General features: G+C 34.3%; 1 protein-coding gene across 9 annotated transcripts in view; it reads right to left on the bottom strand.

Moving 5' to 3' along the window:
* Positions 1–14900, bottom strand: part of N4BP2 (NEDD4 binding protein 2) — a 91661-nt gene that overhangs the window by 18318 nt on the left and 58443 nt on the right. For 6 of the 9 annotated variants that reach the window (XM_023532174.1, XM_023532176.1, XM_023532177.1 and 3 more), the window contains 2 exons: positions 12899–12994; positions 12217–12335 (listed from right to left, as the gene is read on the bottom strand). In XM_023532174.1, coding sequence (XP_023387942.1) covers positions 12217–12335; positions 12899–12994 — 215 coding nt within the window. Of the gene's footprint in view, positions 1–12216; positions 12336–12857; positions 12995–14900 lie in introns of those variants that run through there. The other 3 variants (XM_011362751.2, XM_011362759.2, XM_023532178.1) reach the window with 2 other exon arrangements.

The following is a 14900-nucleotide window of genomic DNA, read 5'->3' as shown; positions in this document are numbered from 1 at the left end:
AATACAGAAAACTGATAGAGGCAAACTAAGATCATGACATCATATAAATCATCCAGAGTGTTTTTTCACAATAAAGGCTGTAAGACCTGACTGCCTTGTACTCATCTACCCTTCTCATTTTGGGAAAATTTGGTCTCAACTCAGACCCCACGGATATAGTACTGCCCCATCTCCAATAGTCAACAAAACAACATCAATACTGAGATTTACTAAGAATGAGCTTTCCTAGCTGTGAGACCAAACTATCCTACCAAAAAGTTGGTCACCAATGCATCCTTTGGAGTGATTTATGACCCAAACAGGGAACTGTGGAGAATAAAAGGGGTTCCATGGAAAGTAGCCTCCACGGTGATGTGATCATAAATTCCTAACTAGGCAGGTCATGGTGAGCAGTCATGTACCAGGCACATAACTTTTTAGTAAAAGGTTTATCTTTGCCTTAACCAAGCTCTGTCCATTGTTTCTGTGCATCTAGGTTAACATACCTTTTAGATAATCCATAACCACCCTCAAGAAAGCACATAATCTTGCTAACTATCCTATAATCCAATGCTCACCCTGCCTTTTCACCATCTTCATGTAATTTTCCCTAAGTTCTCTCCTTAATTTCAAATACATAAAAGAAGCACAAAACTGTTATTCTCTGGAGCATTGAGATGTTGCTAATCACCAGCATATGTTGTCAATTTGACTCAAACTTTATGAAAATTCAAAAAAAAAATCAAAAATGAAAATAAAAAGGAGTCATCAAAAATAACAGCAAAAATAAATGTTCAGAGAACATAAAATAGACTTTGATCAATAAGCCAAGAGCTTGGTTCTTTATAGGGGCCAATATGATAAAAAGCAAAAACAAGAAACGGAGAAAAGAATATCAGGAAAGTAAAAAGGAATATGATCAATTACGAAATAAAGTTTTTAATTATAAAAGAATATTACATACAACTTAACAATAATAAAACTTGAAAATCAAGGTAAAACTGATGTTATTCTAGAAAAAAAAACTACCAGAAAAGACTGGAAAAAGGAAATATCTAAATAAAGCAATAACCTTAATAAGATAGTGAAAGGTTCGTGAGGCCTCCCTGAAAAGGCATAATCTCAGAACCTTAAAGGTACTAATTTATTTAAACTTTCCAGAGCACAGAGAAAAAAAGGCAGTCTTGCCAGGTTATTTTATTAAGACTAATACCTTTAAACACTAAAACCCAAATCTCACAAAGATAGCAAAAAACAAGTGATCACATTTAATTACTGTTGCAAAAATCCTGAAATCAATTCCTACACTGCATTAAAAAAAATGATAAAATAGAAATGTGAAGGTAAAGTAGGTTTTATTTTAAAAATCTATTATTGTGATTGACATGAAATATACTAATAAACTAAAGATCTATATTAGATTCTTAAGAGATTCTAAAAAGACATCTATTCAAAACAACTCTTGCTAAAATAGGAATTTAAGAAATATATGAGATTGAAAGTATATTATTCAAACCAGAAGCATTCTTAACACACCAAATATCAAAATACACTATTACACTACAATAATTAAAACAATATGGTGGAAACCCAGACCCAAACAAATAGTTCAATGAAATCAAAGAGTCTTTAAAAGAAAATGTATATTTAGTAATGTAAATATTAGTGGTATATTTTATATCAGTGGATAAAGATGATCCATTCATTCAGTTAATCATTTGGAAAAACAATTAAGTTAAATTTCTAAATTATACTATACACGTAAAAATGCTAAATTAAATTTTTTAACAATTAAAAATACTGAAGAAAATATTTTTATAATATTAAAGTAGAACAGACTTCTTTTTTTAAAAAAGACATAAAACTCAGAAATAATAAAGGAAATATTTTCTGATAAAACCTAAGAATTAAAACATGTAAATGAGCAAAAAGACTATACTGGGTTAATAGATAAGTGTCATAGCAGGAAAAATAATTATAATGTATAATAACAAAGATTACTACACACATAAAGAGCTCTTGCAAATCTAGAAAGAAATATAAACAAAAGGGAAAACAGGCAAAAAGCAAGTAAGCAATTAAAAGAAAAAGAAATGAATGAGAAAATAATTCAACCTTACAAGTAATCAAGAAAATAAAACTTTAAACAACAATTAAATATTTTCCTATCAAGTTAGCAAAAATTGTAAAGATTCTTATTATTCAGGGCAGGTTACATTACCAGTACATATAACTAATACACAAAATTTTTATCAAAGGAAATTTAGCATTAGCTATAAAAATTTTAAACACATGCAGTAAGAACCAGCAATTTTACTTTTATGAACTATCATACAATAGCAGTCATCCATGTACGCAAAAATGTTATGTTAAAGGATGCTCAGTACAGCGTGGTTCCCAACTTTTTTATACTCAAAAAGTCCCTAAATAAGAGCGTGTTTAAGTTAACCACAGTACTTTAAGAAATTACTTTAAGAATACTACAGGCTTCCGGTCAAGATGGTGGAGTAGGTAAATACTGTGCTTGCCTCTTGTCACAACCACATCAAAATTACAACTAAACTACAGAACAGCCATCACTGGGAGTTGCCGGAAGTCTAGCTAAACAACAGTTTTACACCTAAGGACATACAGAAGAAGCCACTTCCAGACTGGAAGAAAGGGAGGAGACATGCTAAGGGCTGGTCCTACACGCTCATGAGGCAGTTGAAAATCGGAAAGGATATCTCAGCTGCAGAGGTCCCCCTGGAGGAGTGAGGAGTCTGAGCCCAATGATGACGGCCGTAGTTCAAGGTTTCAGTGCCAGAAAAAGAGGTCCTCGTAACTTCTGGCTATGAAAATGCTGCCAAGACTGTCACTGACACTGACAGGGACTGAAACTGAGGGTAGTGAGCGGGATTGAATATCTACAAGAAAATTTTTTAAAAAGGCATTTTAAGGCTTTATATAAAGCAGGGATGCAAGAGGTTTAGAAGCCACCTTCTGGAAACCAAAAGAAAAGCACCTTCTTTCCAACAGGCTAAAGAGAGACCTTTATATAATAAAGGTCTCTGGAAAAACAGCTGAATACACTTCCATTAATGCCCAGGTGGAGAAATAGTCCATTAAACACCATGAACAACCAAGGTGACAAGGCATCTCAGAAAGAAAAAAATCTCCAAAAAATAAGTTTACAGACATAGAAATATGCAAATTAAATGACAGAGAATTCAGGATGGTACTTCTGAAAAAACTCAATGAATTCTGAAACGTGTCATATCAACAATTTCAGGAATTAAAAAATCAACTAGATGAGCAAAGCAAGGAGACTGAAACTCTCAAAAATAACAGAATAAATCTTCAGGAGATAAAAAACACACTGCAAGAGTTGAATAATGAAATAGCAAGCTTGAGAAATAGAGTCAACCAAATGGAGAAAAGGATCAGTGATATCGAAGACAATCTAGAAATAAATCAGAAGGAAGAGAGAAACCGAAGAATGAAAAATTAAAGAATTCAATAATGAGCTGATACCATCAGAAGAAACTTAAGAATAATGGGCATTATAAAAGGCGAGGAAAAGTAGCAGAGAATAGAAAGCATTTTCAGATAAATAGTGGACAAGAATTTCTCAAATCTAAGGAATGAGCTGGAGCTTAGAATTCAAGAATTCAACAGAACACCCAATTATCTCAATCCCAAAAGGCCTTCACTGCATTAAAGTTATCAAAAATCAACGACAAAGACAGAATTCTCAGGGAAGCCAGAGAAAAGAAGACAGTAACTTATAAAGGTAAACCCATTAGATTATCATCAGACTTCTCAGTGCAGACTTTATAAGCCAGAAAAGAATGGAATCAAATATTTAAACTATTGAATGAAAGGAACTACCAGCCTAGAATAATGTATCTAGCTAAGCTCTCCTTTAGATATGAAGGAGAATTTAAAACTTTTCCAGACATACAAAAACTGAGGGAATTCTTTACTATGAGGCCTACACTACAGGAAATACTGAAGGAGACCAGCTTACCAAAAACAAAATGACAAAAAAAAATACATAAATAGGAATAAAGTCACTATCAGGCAAATAGAAGCAGAGGAGTGCAACCCTTTCCAAGAACAGGGCATTATAACCTCAAATAACAAGAAGAGAATTGTTATAACAAGATAGTAATGAACATTCAGCATACACAGGGACAAACTGAGATAACAATGACTGAAAGGGGGAGGATTCAAAGATACAAATTCACAAAGGGGAATGGAGACAAGGCACACGCAGAAAAAAATGGACAACTGTATATGTATAACTTTTCTTTTCATATTTGTAATGGTAACCACACGCCAAAGATTCACAATTGAAGTATATAACATAAAACAAAACCAGAAGCAAAACCCACAAAAGCCAAGCAAAATAAAGAAAACAGAAACACAAAGACAAAGAAGCAATGGAAACATCGAACTACCAGAAAGCAAAAGACAAAATGGCTTTAAGAAGATCTCATATTTCAATAATCACCCTAAATATAAATGCATTGAACTCACCAATAAAAAGGCACAGAGCTGCAGATTGGATCAAAAAACAAAATTCAAACATATGCTGCCTCCAGAAGACACATCTCAGTCCCAAAGACAAATATAGACTCAAAGTGAAAGGGTGGAAAATGATATTCCAAGCAAATGGCATTGAGAGAGAAGCGGGAGTAGCAGTACTAATGTCAGACAAAATAGACTTCAAAATAAAAAAGATAAAGAAAGATACTGAGGGACACTTCATAATGATAAAAGGAATCGTGCACCAAGAGGACATAACACTTATTATTATCTATACTCCCAATCAGGGAACCTTGAAATATGTAAAGCAATTACTAACAGAACTAAAAGGAGAAACAGACCAAAACACTATCATAGTAAGGGACCTATATACCCCGCTGTCGGATATGGACAGATCATCCAAACAGAAAATCAATAAGGAAATAACATCCTTAGACCAACTGGACATAATTGACATTTACAGAGCCTTCTGTCCCAAAATGGCTGCTTACACATTCTTCTCTAGTGCACATGGAACATTCTCAAGAATCGGCCACATACTGGGACACAAATATAAGAGGGTTGAAATCATACCAACCATATTATCATAAGGCTTTGAAACTAGAGATCAACTGCAAAAAGAAAGCAGGAAGAACCACAAATACATGGAGATTAAACAACATGCTACTGAAGAATAACTGGTTCACAGAAGAAATAATGAGAGAGATCAAGAGATATACAGAAACAAATGATAATGATAGTACAACATATCAAAGCTTTTGGGACATGGCAAAGCGGTTTAAGAGAAGAGTTCATATCATTACATGCCTATCTCCAAAAACAAGAATGAGCCAAATAAACAACCTAACACTTCATCTTAAAAAACAAAGGAAGAACAAATGAGACCTACAGTCAGCAGAAGGAAAGAAATAATCAAAATTAGAGCAGAAATAAATGAAATTGAAAACAAAACAACAATAGAAAAAATAAATGCAACAAAGAGCTGGTTCTTTGAGAAGGTTAATAACATTGACAAACCCCTGGAAAGACTCCCTAAAGAAAAAAGAGAAAGGACACAAACAAAATCAGGGACAAAAGAGGGGAAATTACAACTAATATTGCAGAAATACAAAGGATCATACAAGAATACTATGAAAAAGCATGCAATAACAAATTTAATAACCTAGAAGAAATTGACCAGTACTTAGAAAAATACAACCTTCCTAGACTGAATCAAGAAGAACTGGAAAATCTAAATAGATCGATCAGCAGTACAGAAATTGAAACAGTCATCAAAAACCTACGCAAAAGTAAAAGTCCAGGACCAGATGGCTTCACCAGTGAATTCTACCAAACATTCAAGGAAGATTTAATATCTATTCTCCTCAAACTCTTCCAAAAAATCAAAGAGGAGGCAATACTTCCCAACTCATTTTATGAGGCCAATATTTCTCTGATACACACAAATAAAACTACAGAACAGCATCTCTCAAGAACACAGATGCAAAAATCCCAAATAAGATACTAGCCAACCAAATACAGCAACATATTAAAAAGATTATACATCACGATCAAGTGGGCTTCATCCCAGAGGCACAGTGATGGTTCAACATACGCAAATTGATTAATGTGATACATCACATAAATTAAAAAAAAAGAATCATATGATCATATCAAAAGATGCAGAAAAAGCCTTCGACAAGATACAGCATCCATTTATGATCAAACAAAATCAGTATAGAAGGAAAGCATATATATTTATGTATATACAACATAATACAGGCCATATATGACAAACCCTCAGCCAACATTATACTTAATGGTGAAAAACTAAAAACCTTCTCTCTGAGATCAGGAAGAAGACAAGGCTGTCCACTATCGCTACCTTTATTCAATACAACATTGGAGGTCCTAGCAAGTGCAATCGGACGAGAAAAGGATATAAAAGGCATCCAAATAGGAAGCGAAGAAGTCAAACTGTCACTATTGGTGGATGGTATGATTCTCTATATAGAAAACCATAAAGACTCCACAAGAACACTACTAGAAACAATAAGCAAATACAATAAAGTTTCTGGATACAAAATCAGCGTGCAACAATCCATTAGCTTTCCTATACTCTAATAATGAAGTGTCAGAAAAAATGGAAAAAATAATTCCTTTTGCATTTGTAGCAAAAAGAATAAAATATCTAGGAATAAATTTAACAAAACAAGGATCTATATAATGAAAACTATAATACTCTATTAAAAGAAATCAAAGAAGATACAAAAAAATGGAAAGATATTCCGTGTTCTTGGATTGGAAGAATCAACATAGTCAAAATGACCTTATTATCAAAAGCATTATACAGACTTAATGCAATCCCCATCAAAATCCGATTGGCACTTTTTAAAGAAATGGAACAAAAAATTATCAGATTTGTATGAAAGCACAAAAGACCCCAAATTGCCAAAGCCATCCTAAGAAAAAAGAACGAGGCTGGAGGCAGCACTCTGCCAGACTTCAAATTATACTACAAAGTGACTATAATCAAAATGGCATGGTATTGGCAGCAAAACAGACACACGAACCAGTGGAACAGAATTGAGAGTCCAGAAATAAATCCATGTTTATATGGGCAAATAATTTTCGACAAAAAAAGCCTAAAACATACAGCGGAGAAAGGAAAGCCTTTTCAATATGTGGTGCTGGGAAAACTGGAAAGCCACCTGCACAAAAATGAAACTGGACTGCTGTCTATCACCACACACCAAAATTAACTCAAAATAGATTAAGGACCTGAAACAATAAAATGCATAGAAGAAAACATAGAAACTAAACTCAAGGACCTTGGACTTAAAGAGGATTTTATGAATTTGACCTCAAAGGCAAGGAAACTAAAAGTTAAAATAAATGGGACTACATCAAACTAAAAAGCTTCTGCTCAGCAAAAGAAACCGTCAACAAGGTAAAGAGACCACCATCCGAATGGGAAAATATAATTGCAAGCAACGCCTCCAATAAGGGCCTAATATCCAAAATATACAAAGAACTCATACAACTCAATAACAACAAAAAAACAAACGATCCAAACAAAAAATGGGCAGAGGACCTGAACAGACACTTCTCCCTAGAAAACATACAAATGGCAAACAAATATTTGAAAAGATGCTCAACATCACTAGCTATTAGGGAAATGCAAATCAAAGCAACAATGAGATACCATCTCACACCTGTTAGAATAGCTATAATCAACAGGACAAGTAATAACAAATGTTGGAGAGGATGCAGAGAAAAAGAAACCCTCATACAGTGCTGGTGGGACTGCAAATTGGTACAGCCACTGTGGAAAACAGTATGGAGGTTCTCCAAAAATCTAAGAATTGATCTACCACATGATCCAGCAATCCCTCTACTGGGTATTTACCCCAAAGACTTGAAAACCCATATCCAAAAAGATATTTGCACAACGATGTTCATAGCAGCATTATTCACAGTGGCCAGGACATGGAAGCAACTGAAGTGTCCTATGATAGATGATTGGCTAAAGAAGCAGTGGTACATATATACAATGGAATATTACTCAGCCATAAGAAGAAATGAAATACTGCCATTTGTGACAATATGGCCAGACCTCGAGATAATCATGCTAAGCGAAATAAGCCAGACAGAAAAAGTTGAAAATCGCATATCACTTATATGAGCAAGACAAACAGAGACTCATGGACATGGACTACAGACGAGTGGTTACGAGAGGACTATAGAGTAGTGGTTACTAGTGGGGTGGGGGAGGAGGAGGTAGGTAGACGGGATAAACGGGGTCAGATATAGTGGGAAAGGGGGAGGGTGAAGTCGGTAAAGGGGACCAAATATATGGTAGCTGAAGGAAACTGGACTTTGGGTGGTAAATACACAATAGAATATACAGATATCAAATGATAATGTATACCTGAAAATTATATAATTGTATTAACCAATGTTACCCCAATAAAGTTAATTAAAAAAAAAAACAAAAAAGAAACTGAAGCGTTCCTCTTAAGGGACACCACGAGCCAACATACTCACTAAAGGGATCATTTGCTCTGGAGCTCCAGCACTGAGGCAATAGCTAGAAAGGTATGCCAGGCACATAGAAGGAGGAATTGAGTTGTCTGGCTTCAGGGCAAAAGTGGAAGGTCTGCTTTCTCCCAGACGGAAGTGCTGGCAGAATCCATTGTTTCTTTGTTTAGCCCTCCTTCCTCCCAGTGTGCAGACGTTGGTGGCCGCCATAGCCGTATCTGAGTCTCCACCATCCTGGCTAATGCTGATCACCCAGGCCTGGTGAATCCCTGAGACCCTGTCCCACCCAATTTGCAGGCTGACCCAAGTCACTTCTAGTGGCTTTTCCATAGAAACAGCCTGTCTTGGCTTAAGCTATGGACTCTCCCAAAATCTATCAAAGGTTCACAAAATCCAAACAAGCAGCATCTGCCTTGTATCTCTTTCTGAGCAGCCCCAAGCCTGGCACTAGTGGCAGCCAGCCTCAGTTCTCAGCTTAGCCTCTCAAGACACCTCCAAACCCAGCACAGGTGGTAGCCATCTACGAATTGCTTGGTGACTCATGTCAGGTGGCCCTGAGCAGGGCACAGGCTGCAGCTGAACTTGGCCTGTGGCAAGTACCCTCTTATGAAGCTTCAAGGCTGGCACACCCAATGGCCAGGTTCAGATTAAGCCAGAGCACCACCTGGGGCCAAATTTGAGAACAACACACCCTCATGGCAAACTGGGCAGACAGAGCCCTGCTAAAGTGAATTCTGCTCCATAGAATAAGCCTCTGCACAACAGTTCCTCCACTATAGTCACTGACTAGCCCCCAAAACCAATTAGCCCTAGGGTCAATCCGTCCCATTGATGTGCAAACAGCAACAAAGGCTCAAATATAACAGAAGAGCACATACTTGGAGCACATGGCTCAGGTGATCAGGAAGACTACACCTTTGGGCCCCACAGGACACCTACTACAAAAGGTCCACGAGACATAGGAGCTCTACCTAAAACATAGAAACAAACACAGGGACGCAGCCAAAATGGGGAGACAAAAACACATTTCTCAAATGAAAGAACAGAACAAAGCTCCAGAAAAACATTAAACAACATGGAGACAAGCAATCTGCCAGATGCAGAGTTCAAAACATTGGTTATAAAGATGCTTGGTAAACTTAAGGGAAAAGTAGATGAACTCAGGGAGAACTTTAACCAAGAGTTAGAAAACATAAAAATGGAGTTAGGAAACATTTAAAAAAACAGTCAGAAACGAGAAATACAGTAACTGAAATGAAGAACACATTACAGGGAAATCAACAGCAGATTAGATGAAGCAGAGGATCAAATCAGCAATTTGGAAGACAAGGTAGCAGAAAACACCCAATCAGAACAGCAAAAAGAAAAAAGTTAAAAAATGAGGGAAAATTAAGAGATCTCTGAGACAACATCAAGCGTGCCAACATTTGCATCATAGGGGTACCAGAAGGAGAGAGACTAAGAGATTGAGAACCTATTTGAAGAAATGACAGAAAACTTCCTTAACCTGGCGAAGGAAATAGACATACAAGTCCAGGAAGCACAAAGGGTCCCCAGCAAGAAAACCCAAAAAGGCCCACACCAAGACACATCATAATTAAAATGGCAAATGTTAAAGACAAAGAAAAAATCCTAAAAGCAACAAGAAAAAGGCAGCTAGTTACTTACAAGGGTACTCCCATAAAAATGTCAGCTGATTTCTCAACAGGAACTTTGCAGGGCAGAAGAGATTGGCATGAAATATTCGAAGTGATGAAAAGAAAGGACCTGCAACCAAGATTATTCCACCCAGCAAAGCTATCATTCAGAATCAAAGGGCAGATAAAGAGCTTCCCAGACAAGAGAAAGCTAAAGGAGTTCATCAAAACTAAACCAGTATTACAAGAAACGTTAGGGGGACTTCTTTAAAAAGAAGAAAAAAGGTGAAAATATGACTAATAAAATGGCAATGACTACATATCTATCAACAATTATTTTAAATGTAAATGGATTAAAATGCTCCAAAACATGGGGTGGCTGAATGGATGAGAAAACAAGAGACATACTTCAGATCAAAAGACACACACAGACTGAAAGTAAAGGAGTGCAAAAAGATTGCAAATGGTAAATTTTCATTTTTTATGGCCAATATTCCATTGTGTATATATATATATTCTTTATCCAATTGGAAATAAGTCAGAGAAAGGCATACCATATAATCTGACTTATATGTAGAATCTAAAGAATAAAATAAGTAAACAAACAAAACAGAAACAGACTCATAGATGCAGGGAACAAAATGATGGTTGCCAGATGGGGGGTTTGGAGGGCTGGATGAAAAAGGTGAAGGGATTAAGTAGAAACTGGTAGTTACAAAATAGTCACAGGAATGTAAAGTACAGCATAGGGAATATAGTTAATCATATTGTAATGCAGATACTAGACTAATTGGGGAGATCACTTCATAAATTATATGTCTAATCACTATGCTGTACACCTGAAACTAGTATAAAACAGTATCGCATGTCAGTTGTAATTGAAAATTTTTAAAAAGAAAATGAAACTTTTCTAAAAAAAGATATTTCATGAAAGTGAGAGAGAGAAAAAAAAAAGCTACGGTAGCAATACTTATACCAGCAAAACATACTTTAAAACAAAGGCTATAACAAGACAAAGAAGGGCCCAGTAATCCCACTTCTGGGTATTTATTCAAAGAAACCCAAAACAATACTTTGAAGGACTATGTCAATCTGTATGTTCATTGCAGTATTATTTACAAAAGCCAAGATATAAAGGCAGTCTGAGTATCCATCAGTGAATGAATGCATAAAGAAGAGGTGGTACATATATACAAAGGAATCTTAATCATAAAAAAATAAAATCTTTACATCTGCAGCAACATGGATAGACCTAGAGGGTTTATGCTGTGTGGAGTAAATCCGACAGAGAAAGACAAATGCCATATTCCACTTACATGTGGAATCTAAAGAACAAAATAAACAAACAGAAACAAACTTATAATTACAGGACATTTTGATGGTTGCCAGATGGGAGGAGTGTTAGAGTGGATGGGTGAAAAAGAAGGGATTAAGAAGTACAAATTGGTAGTTACAAAATAGTCATGGGGATGTAAAGTATAGCATAAGGAATATAGTCAATAATACTGTAATAATTATGTATGGTATCAGATGGTACTACATTTATTGGGGTGATCACTTTGTAAGTTAAGTAAATGTCTAATCACTATGTTGTACACCTGATGCTAATATATTATATGTCAACTGTAACTGAAAATTATTTAAACTATTTTAAAAAAGAAGACTGTAGAATACTCTATAGATTTTAAAAAGAAAAGAGAAGATCACTAAGTATGGACAGGAAAAATAAATACCAGCAAAACTACAAAAAAGTACATAAAACACAACCTCTTTTTTGGTGAATTATATATCTGCATATAGATACAAAAGCAAAGAGGTACACACGTATGTACACACATTAGTATGGACAATTACTATGAGAAAAAAACTGAGGAGGCATATGAACCAACTGCCACAAACTGCTCACTTTCTACATTATGCACAGTGCATTAAATGGTTTATAATATACCTATAATATTTTTGTTATCAGAAAAGTAAAATATTAAAATGTATGACATATGCATTCAGTGATATCATAGTAGAAACTACATGTAATATTTCTAATACTCACTTGTGGTCCTTGAAAATGTCCACCAGAAAATTTTGGTTAATGGCTGGAAATATCTTAAAGAGCTGCCTCTCTTTTAGTTTAGTAGCACAATCTTTGTCAAACATAAGTGGCTCCCTTTTCTAAAACAAACAAAAAAAGACAAAAACTATCCTTAAAATGAATTTATAATACTAATTATACTGACCCAAAGCATGGTTATTTGTTGCAAAAAGACTAACAATTTAAAAGCAATCACAGACTTTCTTCATAGATTAAAGGCTGAAATTAGTAATATAAGTATTTTTGCACTATTTATTTATATCCCATTTTTAAAAAGTATTTGAAGCTGCTCATAAATATATATACACATACACACACACAACCACACATATACATATATATGTATGTGTATGTAAATATATATACATATCTACTCACATATACATATATATAAACAGGATATAAATAAGTGAAGTCAGAGAGTAGAGAAAAATAAAGGTAAGATACAGTATAAAGCTAGCAAGAAAAATTAGTATGTAAATGCATGCCACAAAATCCTGTACAATTGCTTAAGGTGGGCCACAAATTCAGTTCTGAGATTCTTAGTGGCCAAAGCAAAGGGGGAAACAAAGATTCTCAGTGTCCATAAAATAAAAACAAACCAGTTGCTCAGGAGAAGTACAGCTTTTTCTGGTACTGAGACCTGAGAGAAATTTCTCCCATGGGTCCTCATAAAAGGGACACTGTGTGATGCTGTGAACAACGTCCTCAAAAACATATTCTCCTCAATGGGCAGAAACTACAATGTACAAATAAGTTGCAAATTCAGGTTGACAGAAAATCTTAAAATTCACAGTTTTTAAAATTTTCACAAATATATTTACTTCAAAATAAATGTATGAGAATTGTTACTACTTGTTATTTTTTCACAAGTCATATTTAGAGCTGTTCAAATTGCCAAACCAAAAGAACTTTTACAAAATGTATTATTTTAATCCTAACCTAGGAATATGGTAAACATTCTTAAAGTGATCTCTAACTCTAAGACAAATTTGCTGATACTGTGATGTAACTAAATAATATTCTTGTTGGCTACTAATCCTAATGTCTGAAAAATAACTTCCTATCAAATTTCAAAGGTGACTAGAAATTCCTAAATTAAAAAATTTCATAAATCTAGAACAATCCTAGAATAGTTATTAGTTTTGAAGCCTAACCATATTTAGGCCATTTATAATACCAAGTTATAACAACAGATGAACATTTGACCAGTAAAAGGGATTGGTAACGCTCAACACATCACACATCACAAAAGTAATAGAAACAGTCACCTCAAGAATTAAAAATATTTCGTTTTATTTAAAATATGCATTATAATCTGAATTTACCAAAAAAAATTCAGTGATCAGATTTGCTAGCAAACTACCAAGTCACAGAGTTTCTAAACTTCAAGTTAAAAAAACTGAAAACTCATGACTCTAATCATCTTAAAATTAATTATTCTATTCACACATTATGCCTAAAGTTTATTTTATAGTCTTTTGCTTTAAAAAAATACAAAATGTATTTCTCTATTGGGACCAAAAGAATACAGTCTCTATTAACCAACCCACAGAAAGCAAAGCAAATTCACTGACAGAAAAAAAAGTACATTAAGTTGGGAAGTCAAAGATGCTCACTTGTTTACTATTATACTGAGAGATTAAAAGGCAGGTTAGAACTATGAAGATAAGTTTCAGTAGTGGAAAATGGCATTTCAACAAAAAATACGTCACATTATTTCGGTATAAAGTTCTAGGCTATCCTTATTTTTTAAGAAAATCCATTTCTCCAATTTGTTATATATACAAATTAAAGAGGATATTTGAAACAACACTAAATTATAAGATCCTACTGAAGAGATTGTTCCTTGGATTATATAAACATGCAAAAATGGGAATGGTGGCATATTTCCAATTTAACCAGATAACTGAAAAAAAAAAAAATGAAGGTGAAGGAATCCTATCACTGTTACTACGCCCCAAAATTCTATGTATTTCAACCAAATATAAAGGTGTTCCTTTGAGCAGTCAAATGAGTAAGAAAAAAAAGTAAAAATGTTTTACTAAAAGTTATTTTTTTCCGTGAGAATTGCACTAAATAAACTTTAAGGTCCTCTCTCTTCTGATTTTTAAACTCTCTAATACTAATTTTTAGAATTCTGAAAAAGGCTAAAAAGAAATGCAAAAGAAACCATATTCACTTATGGCTTTATGTAGTTAGGTATGTTGAATAAGGAACAAAAATAAATACAGTTCGAAATAAAGTGAAGTTTGTTTGAACTTATTTAATTGAAAGGGCAGATAAGAGTATTTTATTTTTAAATTCAAATTGTTAAATTTCTAAAATTTTCTCTAAAAAACCTGTTTCAAGGATGGACACTTCTTGAAGTCAGACCCACTACCATTGTGGCACAAGGGCACAAAGACTGACACTTCTTAAATAGCAAGAAAGACATTTCTTATTACTAATTTATGAATGAAATTAATTATCTTTAAATGAAAGAGTTCTTCCAGGTTTCTAGAATTTAAAAATTACATAAATGTTAAAAGTTAAGAAATATGCAGCTCAATCACCTGAAAAATTAAATCTAAAACAACACATTTAATATAGATTGGTTTATAGTTGTAGAATATCAACTTATTTCCCAGGAGCAAAAACCTCCA

The sequence above is a fragment of the Pteropus vampyrus genome, unplaced genomic scaffold (genome assembly GCF_000151845.1).
Source record: "Pteropus vampyrus isolate Shadow unplaced genomic scaffold, Pvam_2.0 Scaffold79, whole genome shotgun sequence".
Classification (NCBI taxonomy): domain Eukaryota; kingdom Metazoa; phylum Chordata; class Mammalia; order Chiroptera; family Pteropodidae; genus Pteropus; species Pteropus vampyrus.
This window is presented reverse-complemented; position numbering and strand designations above follow the sequence as displayed.